This window comes from Equus asinus, chromosome 6 (assembly GCF_041296235.1).
Source record: "Equus asinus isolate D_3611 breed Donkey chromosome 6, EquAss-T2T_v2, whole genome shotgun sequence".
Lineage (NCBI taxonomy): Eukaryota > Metazoa > Chordata > Mammalia > Perissodactyla > Equidae > Equus > Equus asinus.
The window spans coordinates 93,235,226-93,248,982 of record NC_091795.1 but is presented as its reverse complement, the minus strand read 5'-3'; the positions used below and the strand labels follow the sequence as shown (position 1 = coordinate 93,248,982).

The 13,757-nt window shown below is 48.7% G+C and overlaps 1 protein-coding gene and 1 pseudogene across 1 annotated transcript; both read right to left on the bottom strand.

The window, feature by feature from the left end:
• Positions 1-5,692: 5,692 nt before the first annotated feature.
• NTSR2 (neurotensin receptor 2) lies at positions 5,693-13,620 on the bottom strand. The gene is given in 5 exon segments (XM_044771964.2): positions 5,693-6,042; positions 6,044-6,218; positions 7,221-7,311; positions 8,938-9,187; positions 12,964-13,620. Coding segments are annotated over 5 exon segments (1,209 nt in total). The 5' UTR covers positions 13,588-13,620; the 3' UTR covers positions 5,693-5,973.
• LOC123286455 (cyclin-dependent kinase 8-like) lies at positions 10,028-12,890 on the bottom strand (annotated as a pseudogene).
• Positions 13,621-13,757: the final 137 nt, after the last annotated feature.

Sequence of the window (13,757 nt, the reverse complement as noted above, 5' to 3'; positions counted from 1 at the left end):
GAAGAATGGGTAAATTGCACGATCATAAATGGAGACTAGTGCATCTCTCTCAGAAATCGAGAAAGAGGACCAATAAAAATGAGAGTTGACTGGCACAGGAACATGTTTGATCTAAAGGAAGCAACCTTCAAAGGAGAGAGAATTCTTGTGTAATGAAAATTTCAGAAAATGTTCTGGAACCAGTCGGTAGTGATGGTTCTATAACACTGTGAATGTGCTAACTGTCACCAATGATCAATTTTATGTGTATTTTATCACAATAAACTAAAACTTTTCCAGAGCGTTGGAAAATATGGAAATGTACACTTCTGCACGGCCAGGAATCAGTCACCCTAAAACCAGATAAGAATAATAAATACACACACACACTGTGGTTCTTTTTTCCTGGATACTCCAGCAATTTAAGAACTCTTGCGATAAAGGAGAAATCACGCTGCAGGAGCAACATTTACAAGGATGGCAGTTCTCACGGCAGGAGGGGGCAAAGGAGGGGACTTGGAATTTCTGCCTGATCAGGAGACTTGGGTACCTGCCTGATTCCTTTGCAAGTCACCCAGCTCCCTGGAGACCTGGTTATCTGTGAAATGAGCATGGTGAATAACAAACATTTGTGAGCACCTACTATGTGCCAGGCATTTTACTGAATGACTAACTGTCCATTATTTCATCTCACCAACACAATAACATTCCAAAGCAGATATTATTGGGACCACCTTACAGAAGAAGAAGCTAGGTCTCAGAGAGGTTAAATGACTTGTCTGAGATCACACAGCTCTCGAGTGACAACAAATCTAGATTCATGCCTGTGAGTTAATGGGATAGTTCCACTAACATCACAGCTGCCTCCTGTCTGGAGTAATTTACTTCCACCAAACACCACGTATTAGAAGGCACCGTGGGCTCCTAAAGTTCTGTGCACAAAGTACTGATCCCAGCTTTTCTCATTGGGAGAGGTGTTGAGTTGCCTGTTGGAGGTGGTGCTAGATGTGAGCATATACCAAATATACTACGTTATATAGCATCCAGAATCTAGGCAATCCCAGCCTTAAGGTTTAGAAACCACTTTTAATAAAAAAGTTTGCGTGAAACCTCCCAGGTCCAGCTTCAGATTCTGCAGACGGTTCTTTTTTAAGGGAAGACCATGAGCCAAGGGCACGTTCAACTTCCACAGCTTTCACTTCTTTTTCAGTCTTCTCGCTTAGGCAGACTTCCCGGCTCAGAAGGAATTAGCATTTTAATTAAAACGGTTGGGAGGCCAGCGCAGAGTTTTAAAGCCCTTCATGTCTAGAGAAGAAACACGGATTCTCTGGCTGCATTTGTCATTCGCTGAATATGCTGCCCCAGTTTCCCTTTGCTATTCTTTCTGAAACTTGGGTGAGCGCTGGTTTTTCTCTCTTAGGGTCTCTGGCCACTCCAATTCTGGTTCTGGCTCTGTGAAAGGGTCTTCCCCAGGGTGGCAATCCACTCTACTAAGAAGGGTGGGTGTGGGTGGCGTATAAGTCGAATTGCATCCCCCGAAAAGATATGCTGAGGTCCTAACCCCCAGCACTTCAGAATGCGGCTTTGTTTGGAAATAGGGTCGTTGCTGATGTAATTAGTTGAGATGAGATCTTACTGGAGTGAAGTGAGCCCCTCATGCAGTATGACTGGTGTCCTTAAGAGGAGGAGAACAGAGGGAAGACATCATGTGACCACAGAGACAGAGATGGGAGCCGTGCACCTCCAGGCCAACGAGTGCCAGGGATGGTGGGAACCACCAGACACTGGAAGGGGCCCGGACGGCTTCTTCCCGACAGTTTTTGGAGAGCATGGCCCTGCCGACACCTTGTTTTTGAACTTGTCGCTTCCAGAACTGGGAGAGAATAAACTCCTGTTGTTTGAATCCACCCACTTTGTGGGGCTTTGTATGGCAGCCCTAAGAAACGGATACAGGCATCAACGCGTTCTTCATCTTTCCGAGTTTGGTGAAAGCTTCCTGGGCTTCTGGCGCTGAGGAAGTCACGGCTGTAGGACTGAGACTGATGCAAGGAACGCTTTTGGGGTCTCTTGATCTTGGCCAAGCAAACAAATAGACTAGACAACCACACAAATAGATACGGCTTAATTTTTTAAAATGCAGGATTATAAAGATAATCTGCATTCAGGAGAGCTTCCCGTTATATTAATGACAGCCACTACTTATTGAGCTTTTTGGGGTGCTAGGTACTACACTTTTTCAAGCCTTTTTTTGTATTTATGATGTCATTTAATTCTTAAAACCCAGAGGATGGTTGTTATAATGTCTGTTGCACAGATGTGAACAAGACGCCCAAGCAGACGAAGGAAGCTGCTTAAGTCATATAACTAATAAGTGACAGAGGCGGGATCCGTCCCCAGGCCTGCCTGACCCCAGACCCCAGGCTCTTTAGCCAATCCCAGGGCCGCCACCTGTGACACAGCAAGGGAACTTAATTTCTATTTGAAATTTGGTTAGATATTATGCAAAGAATATTATATCAACAAATTAGAGGGGCCGGCTCCGTGGCTGAGTGGTTAAGTTCGTTCACTCCGCTGCGGCGGCCCAGGGTTCAGATCCTGGGACATGGCACCGCTCGTCAGGCCACGTTGAGGTGGCGTCCCACATGCCACAACTAGAAGGACCTGCAACTAGGATATACAGCTATGTACGGGGGGGTTTGGGGAGATAAAGTAGAAAAAAAAAAGTGTTATTAAAAAAAAATTAGAAAGAAACAGGTTTCACAGTCCTTCTGCCACCAGACATTCCTGGTGTCTGCCGCTTGCTGGGCACCGTGATGCTCAAATCCTGGGATAACAATGACAGAAACCGCCTCTGTTCTTAGGTCACTCACGCCTCCTTGGCAAACTGACCAAAGTGCTTCATTCCAGACCTTTTCTCTTTATCTGAATGATTTGTTCATAATGTAATATCATTTTGTATTATTTTCTTTTTTAGTTAATCGTATGACCACAGTGTTTATGCTTGTTATTAATGTCTGATTATTTATGGCAGCCTAACACATAGGATTCGTCTGAGTGGATTATCATGATTCACTCAGTTCCTTAATGTTGAGCCTCTAGTGTCTTATCCTCTTTCGCCATCAAACCCTTGGAGAGCGGCAGGATGCCGCGGTGAGCGCCTGGCTCCCGAGGCCCAGCTTACCTGGTGGTCAGGGAAAACCCTTTCTGAACTTCTCTTTGCTTCCATTTCCTCGCTTGTAACATGGCAATGGAAATGATAGCACTTCCAGTCGAGGCCGTGAGGGTTAAGCATTGTGAGCAATTTCTGTACTTGGCCCAGTGCCTGCTCGTAAATGCCCATCAAGAGCGCGGCAGCAAACCCGTGTGCTCCCAGAGAACTTTGTCTTCCTGGAAAATGGCTTTAAAATAAAATTCTAGGAGTTGAAATACAGAATCTGAGTTTTTGAACGCTTCTGTTGCTTTCAAAATTTATTGCTAATTTCCTTTCCAAGAGGGTTATCCAATTTTCTCTCCCTCCAGTGTGTGAGCATTTTGATCACACCTGATTTCTGGTGGCAGCATTTGTTCTTGTCATTGATATTTTTAAAAATTATTTGTTTGTTGAGGTAACATTGATTTATAACATTTTATAAATTTCAGCTGTACGTGATTATATTTCACCTTCTGTATGGACTACATCGTGTTCCCCACCAAAAGTCTAGTTGCCATCTGTCATCATACACGTGTGCCCCTTTACCCCTTTACCCAACCCCGTTTCCTTTCCCCCGGTAACCACCAATCTGTGCTGTCTCTATGCGTTTGTTTGTCGTTGTTTTTATCTTCTATTTATGAGTGAAATCATATGGTGTTTGACTTTCTCCCTCTGACCTATTTCACTTAGCATAATACCCTCAAGGTCCATCCATGTTGTCGCCAGTGGCAAGTTTTCTTCTTCTTTATGGCTGAGTAGTATTCCATTATATAGATACCACATCTTCATATGCACCCCGATGTTCATTGCAGCATTATTCACAACAGCCAAGACTTGGGAACAACCTAAGTGCAGATGAACATTTTAATTTATATATTAGCCATAAAATGTTGCATCACAATTGTTTTAATCATGGTTTCTTTAGGAATTATTGAGACTGAACATATTTCCTCTCATGTGTTTCTCAGCCTTTGGAGTCTTGGTGTTTGCTTCATGATTTGCATGAGATCTTTGGATACCATGTAAAGTAACTCCTTATCACCCGTGTTTTCTTAAATTGTTTTCTCAATTTGTTTTTCCTTATATTTTGGTTCTATCGTCCTTTGCTGTGTTTTGGCAACATGTAGCTGAGAGGGTAGGCCTCATTCACAGGGCCTGCTGTAAGGGGCATCTTACAGGTTTGACCAAGTTTGGGGTCCAGAATGCTGATGATGGCAATAATGACAACTAGTGTTTATTGAGCAATTACTACATGCCAGGCTTGTGAGAGGGATTTTCCATTCTTCATCTCATTTAATCATCATACACTTCTCATTAGGTCCTATAGATCCACAGTCCCTTATCTGAAACTCCTTGGGGCCACATGTATTTTGAAGTTCATAGTTTTCTGACTTTTGGAAAAGTAACATGGTACACATACAACATACCCTCTAACAACTTTAACAGGCTGTTGTGGGGTTACTGTGTTTGCGTCCCCCCCAAATTCATTTGCGGAAGCCCTAAGCCCTGGTGCACCTGTATCTGGAGATCCCAGTCCACGTGCCCAGGCTGGGCCTTCCTCCTCCTGGCTGCATTTCTCGTCACCCTTGGCCCATTCTAGCCTCTCTTCTCAAACAGGGTACCAGTTCAGGTGTGTGTACACATGCTGTCTGTGATGTGTGTGATGTGTGCACATGCATGTGATGGGTGTGGTGTGGGCGTGTGCATGTATGTGTGTGCACAGGACGTGTGTGCGTGTGGTGCGTGAGCACGTGATATGTGTGTGCAGCTGCTAGTGACCAGAGTGGGGTGGTTGGGTGACAGTGGATCAGGAGGTGGACAGAGTTCAGGGAAGCATCAACACAGTTGATCAGAAAGAGCCTTGTCTTGGTCCTTCTATTCTGCTCCTGCTCACAGACCTATGGTTTAACTGCTTCTGGACACTCAAGGGGAAAATGGCCATTTCTCTCTCGGCGCAGGCCTCAAAGCTTCAGGAGCAAGGGTGGTCATACCAAGTGGGACTCAGCCGCGTGCAGGTAATAGAGAGAACCAAGGCCTGCGGTGAAACGGAGGGAGCCCGCCCCGACAAAAAGAATGGAATCCAACTCTCTTCTAAGCTTGTGCTTGCCAGAGCGTGTCTGCAGCCCTCGTCCTCTGCTGCAGGTAGCCCAGCGCCATTTCCAGGTGGGTCACACATCCGTCATCCCGCCGGCTGCCCCTGCCGCCTCATGTCAGGCAGTCACGCAGGCCAGAGGCTAGGAGAGGGAAGCTAGTGACCCCTGGCTTTCCAGAGCCTACAGAATACTTCCGTTAGTGTGAACAGCTGCTCCGCTACAGGGAGAGAGTGGGAAATTCTGCTCCAGCTCATGTGATAGAACAATGCCATCAGCTTCAGGAGCACTGTCATTTACCATTTGTGGAAATTCTTAGGACATCTGAGCCCACAACCTATGCACACCAAACTACAGAAGAATGTGTGGACTTCCAGGATGGCAGAAAAACAGCACTAATACTAATGGTAATGACAATCACAACAAGAAGAACGCCAGTGAAAATGTACTATTTATTATGCACCAGGCCCTGTGCTAAGCACTTTAATCCTCAAACAACACTGGGAGATGGGGACTCTTCATCCCCATTATACAGATGAGGAGCTGAGGCTAAGAGGCGTGGGTGACTTGTCTGCAGTTACACGGCTGGTAAGTGGCAGAGCTGGGGGTCAGGCTGACTGCTCAGCTTGAATGATTAGTGACGAGCTTGCCAGTCTGAATGCGAGGTGACAGGGCGCTCCATCACTGTGTGCTGGGTTCAGCCCTCTGTTTCATTCAGGTTGGGGGCTCTGGGGGCTCCCCAGAGCCTGAAGCTGTACCCATTGGGGTGGGTCTCAGGGGCTCCCGCAGGTGACAGCTCCATGCGGTAGGGCTCTCGACACAGGTTGCTGAGGGCTTCCAGGAAGAGTTTCCTGAAGGAGGACGACACGACGTTGTACAGGACGGGGGTCACTGCTGAGCTGACGTAGAAAAGCGTGTTGGTCACCAGGTAGAAGTAGTGATAGAAATCGTAGAGTGTGCTGGAAGAGAACCCCAGAAGGTGTAGTTAGAGGACCTGTCACCTGCTCACAGCGTCCTCCCCTTTCTGCTGGAGCACGCCTCCCTCCTCCGGAGGGCGAGGGGAGGAAGGCCTGTTTTCTGCATCAGGAAGCACAATGTGAATTCCGTAATGTTGCACCAACACCAGCTGCCCTTGGCCGTGCACTCCGCCCGGCCTCTGTGCGTCCCTCTTCCGGGTGCAGTTCCCAGTCCCTTGCACAGTGAAGGGCACGTGTGCCGACTGACAGGCCCATCGTCCAGCCCGCTGAGACACTGGGAGCCTTGTGCTGCTGGGTGTGGTGAAGGAGAGGTGGCTTCACTAAGAGGAGAAAGTCTTTGTGAGAAGCCACGCCCCTTGTCACAGAGATTCTCTGCAGTGGGAAGGGCTGTGCCTGTGCACGTGTATGCACAGGTGTGTGTAAGGGGCACTAGCAGCTTCCAAGAATGAAGCGTCTGTTGACACGGCTATTTCCTTGGAGGCCACATGGGATTTCTCTTCTCTCGGATGTTTGACTGCCACTTATGATGAGGGGCATAGTGATTTCCAAAAGGAAGACAATGGATCCTCTCTTCTCCAACTGTGTCATGAAAAGGGCATGCATGGTCTGGTCTGCTAAAGGCCTTTGTTAGCTCATGGAATCACAGCTCCGGGTCTTCCTCCCCGACGAGACCTTGTAATAAGATGGCTGTCGCCCCTACCCCCTACCCCAAGCCTGTAGGCTGCTCTCCATCCTGCAGTCAGGATGCCCATAGCCCTAACTACCACCTACACGGCCTTACCAGTTCAGAGAGGTCTCGAGATAGTGCTCTGTTCCACACCCCCAGCCGGGAGATTTTGAGATAACAGACTTGGCAGGACCAGCTAGAATGGGGGCCAGAGTTCCAGAGGACCCAGCAACTGGGGGTCCCTCTGGAGATCAAAGGAAACCCCAGGCCCAGCCCGGGTCCCCCTCCCTGTGCCAGGGCTCTTCTACCACACTCACTCGGTCCACTTGTCATCAGAGACATAGCAGTACATGAGCCTGCGGGCGTGGTACGGCAGCCAGCAGACGACATACACGGCCACGATGGCTCCTGCAGCACAATTAGGGGGAGACAGACAGCGACAGACAGAGAACAAACAGACTCTCAGTTATGCCACCTCGGGGGAGGACGATGCCCGAGGCGACAACAGCATTTCCCTGGAACTCGTTCCTGGATTCCAGGAGTTGGAAGGGAACTCTGAGGTTACCTGATACATTCCTATCTGGATCTGTCCCCAAGCCCGGTGTTACCCTGTCCTCTGAGTGAATGTCCACTTTAACCCTGACTGGAAAACGACATGCTTCTAGAACCTTCTATAACATCTATAACCTCCTCCTAGCCACTGGAATAGACTCCCAGCTCAGAGCTAGATATTCCCACCTGGTTGTCTAACTGCATTGACAACAGAACTTAAATGTCCTTCTGCCTTATAAAGCCGTTATATATATTTTTTAAAAGCCTACCCCTTTTTCTGATAGCTTGATGGCACCACCATCCATCGATCACTCAGGTCATAGGCCAAAGAGTCTTCTTATTTTTCCATTACCCACTAGATCCAATTTATTAAAAAGCTCCTCCTTAGCATCTCTTCTCTTGGTTCCTCCCTCCTCACCTCCACAGCCCCCGTGTCTCCTCTCCACTGGACTGTGACAGCAATCTCCTAATTGACCCTTTTGTCTCTAACCTTCTACCCCCTCCCTTCCCTCCTCCTACTCCTGCCCTGACTGGCAAACCCATTCTCTAGTCCTGTGTGGCCCCTGGACCAGCAGCATCAATATCAACTGGGAGCTGATTAGAAATGCAGAACCTTGGGCTCACCCTAGACCTGCCGAATGAATTAGAATCTCTGCGCTGGGCCCAATGGTCTGTGTTTCAAACTCTCCACATCATTCTGATGCACACAGAAGTTTGAGGAGCATTGTATAGCCCACCCTCCAAAGACTACTGAGCACAGCGTATCTCAGGAGCAAATCTCCCATCATTTCCGGGCGAGACACTTTCAGTGACTGCCTGTTGTCTGTGGAAGGAAGTCTAGGCACCTTCGTGTGCTACTTTGGTTACTTGTCACATCACATCACACTTAGCTCTTACATTTCTGTCCCATGCACCAGACCATGGCTTTGAGAGCAGAGACCCCCGACTCTTACTCGCCCCTCCCAGACCTTAGCAGATGCCTGGATTACAACGGTGCATGGGGAGACCTCTGTTTTCCTGCGCCTTTTAAGTTTCCCTTACAAGGCCAAGTTTGCCCAGATACTTACAAAAACAAACTGATCAATGCTGTAGGAGGGAGAGTGAAGAGATGGTGGGGAAATGGGTTTGGGGACCGAGCCAGTCTGAGTCCACAATTCCCTGTCTGCAGGTCCTTAGCTATAACTACTCCCTGTATTCGTCCATATGGCCCGACTCCCTGAAAAGTAGCCGAGTATCTGCCTGTCCATCTATACCACTCCCTGGAGCAGGTAGGGTTTCGTATACAGAATTCCCATTCTTTCCTTTAATGATACCGCTGACCCTTGCGGAAGCCTGTTGGTGGTTGTACAGTTTCCCCGGGACCTGGAGAAAAATGAGGGCTAGGGAGAGGTAGTATTTGCTCAGGGTCACTTGGCCAGGGATTGGCGGAGGCAGCCCTGGAGCCCGGACCCTTCCTCTCAGGGCTGTTACCGAGCACTTAACTGAGAACCTGGATGCTGTGCTGAAGGCTGCGGATCCGGCGGGCGTCCTTGTGTCTCACCAGGCTGGCCTGGCCCCCCAGGGAGAGTGACTTCCTCTCCTGACTCACTAGCTCCACGTGGCTTGGGGAGGGGCTGCCTGGGGCAGAAGTGGATGGCACCTGGGAGCAGAGGGCCACCAGGTGGCTCACGGTGACCCCGTTCAGGAAAGCAGTTAATGCCAAGGGGAGCACGAAGGACACCAGCACGTTCACCTGTAAGGTAATCCAAGGGTTACAGACGTGACACTCCGGTCATCAGGCTGTGCCCACAGGCCCAGGAATCTGCAGCAGCAGGAGAGGGGGGCGACAGCAGGGTTACAAGATAAAGGTGAGAAAATTCTCAGCAAGTAGGGAGAGTGCAATGAAAATAGAAGAGAAACAATCAAAACATTGAGGATTAGTTTAGGACACTCATCATCTAAACAACAGCGGTTCTAGAAAGAAAAAGAATAGAGAAAACAGAGGGGATGAAATTATTTTTTAAAAAATAAAATTCAAGAAGATTTTCTCAAAATTCAGGACTACGAGTTTCTAGGTTGAACAGCTGCCTGGGGGCCCTGAATTATGGATGAAAATAAATCCGAATCAAGGCACATTTTTCATGACTCTTAGTGCCCTGGGGATAAAGAGGAGATCTTCAAAGCTTCCAGGGAGATGAAACAGAGTGCTTACAAAGCATGGGGACCAGAACAGCATTAGACTCTGTCACAGCAACAGTGGAAGCTGGAAAGTGATGGAGCATTGTTTTACGGTTTGTGAGGGAAATGGTTTCCATCTTAGAATGTTATGCCCAGCCATATTATGACAGATGTGAGGACAAAATGAAACACTTTCAGACATGCAAATCTCCATTTTTTACCTTCTATAGACCTTTTCTCAGGTCACAGGAGGCTACAAGAGCATATGTTCCAGCAAAATAAAGTTAAAAATAGGGTCTCCAACAGAGGAACAGAGCGATGGAACGGACCTCTCGGGATGCCGGCTGTGCAACCAGTTAGGCTGGGGCAGAAGAGAGGGCTCCAGGGATGCCTGAACACTAGGAGAGGACACCAGTGGATTATCTGATGAGTCTGAACATATTGAAATAGCACACTTCCAATAGAGAAGGAGAAAATGAGTTAGAAATAGCTATAGAGGAAACCAAGCAAATGAAACAAAAGGCTATTCATTATTAACTGCAAGGAAAGCAAAGGCAATATTGGAAAGGAAATACAATAAAATATACGATGTGGCTCATCTGTGCAGAAGGTTGACATAGTCACAATAATATAAACACTGAACATCAATCTAACTAATACCGGGATATCATTATACTGGAAGGATGGTGAGAGGAAGTGTGTGTGGACGTGGGACGTGAGTGTCAGACAGCGAACTGCTCATCTTCCACAGTTAAGACAGTGGATAAAATTTACAACTGAGAAATAGAGCAGGCATGTTCTTTGGAAATATGGAGGCAAAGAGTGGCAAGAGTTGAGAACGGATGGTAGCTGCCTCTAGACTAGAGAATACAGCTTAGCGTGTGGAGTGGGGAGGGGGCAGCTATTTTACATTATAACCCTTGTATTATTGTTCGACATTCTTTGACTTATGAAAAACAAGTTTATATACCTTTTGTAAAAATGTTTAATTTTTAAAATTCAAAATATAAGTGTTATAGGGTTTTTCCTCCTCACTTCCTTCCCTTTGCAAACATTTTAAAAAACTGAACAACATTTTAATAGCACTTTAAAATCAGTACAAAATATCTGAATTGGGTGCTGCACCTTTTGAAGGAGTTATCATTCGTGATTTTTACATCTTAATGCATGCTCACAGATCAGCAACACCAACAGAAAATAAGACTGTACACGACAATCATTTTAGTTTTTGCAGAACCAAATAGATTTTTATCAATGACAACATAGTACTACCAAATTGTAACTTTAAGACCAGCCAAGACAGAAATTGAAGGTAAAAATATATTCATAAGTTAGTAATTACTCGTTGGAATTTTAAAATACTTCCGGAAAAACTATACAGATTTTGTACTTTCAAAAACTATGAGCAATTCTCTCAGCCAAAAAACACTGATTAATACAGACAATGAATCAACTCAATGATCAGACATTAAAAAAAAGGTGGAAAAAATAATCCTAATTTGAGTCTGGTTATTTTGTTGTGTTAATTTAGACTGTATGTCTCAAGATAAACATTTTTTAATGCACTATTTTTTGAAAAATGCTGTTTCACTGAAAGAACTCACTACATATAACGCCAAAGGCTTGCCCCTGGAGCATTTCATGGCTTTCATTGTATTGGTCAGTCTGCACCAAGTAAAGTAAACTATGCTAGTGGCATATTCACAACATATACCTCGCTTGACACTTTTCCCCCCCAAACCTAACTCCGCAATAGGTACAGCCTGGAAGCCACTACCCCAGTCTGTGAGAAGTGGAGGAACTGACTACTAGGTATTCTGAGCATGTGGTTGCTGGTTCATTGCCATGGCCACACAGGGTGCAGCAGAGAGCTGCACAGTCAGGCCTGAGGTGGGACCAGCCGTGCACTGACTATCCCGCCTGATAATTCTGCTACAGCTCAGAACCCCGTGGAGGCTGCTGGGAGGCAGATGAGTGTCCCATGCTGCTCTGTGGCTGTGATGTGCTTGGGCCATCATTGGGGCAGGCAGCATGTGGACTGGACCACTGAGGTCTGAGGTCATGGTTAGTCCACCTGATGTAGTGGTAAGGGGAGCAGCTCCCACTGTCGTGAGTGGGGCCCCTGCTTCCCGCTGCTGTCTAGAGTTCCTGCGTGACAAGCTCCATTCTGCTACTGGTGGGTTTGGCGGGGGGGGTGGGGGGGGGGTGGGGGGGGTGGGGGGGTATTTATTTTATTTTTATTTATTTATTTTTTGGGTGTCCTTTATCCAGGTCCAGATTTGGGTAAGGAATTTGACAACCTGCAAAAATGTCTGATATAGAAAGTGGATTTTTAAAAATTAGGGCTCCTGCCTTGCTGGTTCTGAGTAATTCTCTTCATAGGGACTGTGGTAAGCAACTTCTGAAGCAAGCGGAATGTTTTCTTATCGGGTTTAACTTTACGTTTTTCCATATTCTTGTGAAGGCTGCGGTTGGTATATATATTTCTTCTGAAATCCCTCATTAATGTTGAATGTTCAGGCCTCGCTATTATATCCACACAAAATCCCATTACACCTTCCAGCTTGTTATGGGGCTAAAGATGGCAAGTTTTGATGATCATAAAAAAGCAGAAGCCTGGGGTGGGTCATGAAATCTATATTTTTACAGGCTCCCCAGATAATGCCAAACTAGTAACGTTTGCTCACCACTCCCACAAGAGTGGGAGGAGCATAGACTGTCAGAGTTAATTTTGTCTGTGGGTTGCACACACAGACAGCAACACAGCATACAGGTCTAGGCACATGGTACATAGGTCTGGAACTTTCCCACAGACTCACTCATTTATTCTTCACAGAGACTCTGCAATGTGGATAATATTTCTGAAATGCAGAAAGGAGTTGAGAGAGGTTTAAAAACTTTCCTAAGGTCACACAGCTAGCACGTGGTGGCTCCTGGCCCAACTCATATCTATCTGGTCCCAAAGGAACCTACTTTACAGCCCGCACGTGCTTCCCTGGACCGAACTGAATCGAGAAATGTGAACGCGGCTCGCAGGCTCCCCCTCGCAGGCTCCCCTTCGCAGTTCTGCGTTTGCTCAGGGGCACCCTTCGGGGGCGTATCCTCCCGGTTCTGGAGGTTCCCAGAGAGGAGGCGCTCGCCAACTAGGCAGGTCGCCCGGTCTCAAATCTGGACTTCTCTTAATGCTTCCCCTTAACCAAGTCTCTCCCCAAGACCTCTGTAAAGTGGGGCAATGAGACCCAACTTTCGGGGCGGTCTCGAGTATTAGAGGTGAAATCCCTGCCCGTCCGCTCCCCGTCCCCGTCCCCCCCCCAACCCCCACCTCCCACCCCCCCCCCACCCCCCCCGTACCTGGATGAAGACCTGGAGCGTGGAGCGGCTCACCAGCACGGTGCACACGCGCGAGGCGGGCTCCGGCTCCCCGCCCGCCGTCTCCAGCTCGTGCTTCTGCCCCATGATGATGGCCATGGGCAGGGCGAGGCCGAGCGAGGCGGCCCAGACGAGCGACAGCAGGCGGCGGGTCCTGCGCGGCGTCAGCAGGCGGCGGGCGCGCAGGGGCTGGCACACGGCCAGGCAGCGCTCGGCGCTCAGGCTGGCCACGCTGAGCACCGTGGCGTAGGTGCCCAGCTCGCGCACGAAGTAGTAAGTGCGACAGCCCAGGTCGCCGAAGACCCATGGGTAGTGGAACCACACGAAGTTGTAAAGCTCCACGGGCGCGCTGACCAGCAGCAGCAGCAGGGCGGAGAGCGCCAGGCTGAGCACGTGGGAGCGCAGGCGCCGCGGGGGCCCGGCGCGCCCCTTCAGCACCACGTGCACGGACAGCGCATTGCCGGCCGTGCCCAGCGCGACGATGAGCGCGTAGAGCGCGGTGAACAGCACCTTGGCCCAGAGGCGCGTGTCCACGCCCAGCCGGGCGTCCAGGCTCAGCGCCGGGCCCGGACTGGGCCTCGGGGGCTTCGGGCTGCTGGTCTCCATCCCGCTCCCGCGGCTGCGCTCCCTCCCTCTCACTGCCCGGAGACCGGGCGACCTGCCCAGTTGGCGAGGGCCTCCAACTCTCTGGGAACCTCCAGAACCGGGAGGACACGCCCCCGAAGGGTGCCCCTGAGCAAACGCGGGACTGCGAGTGGGAGCCTGCGAGCCGCGTT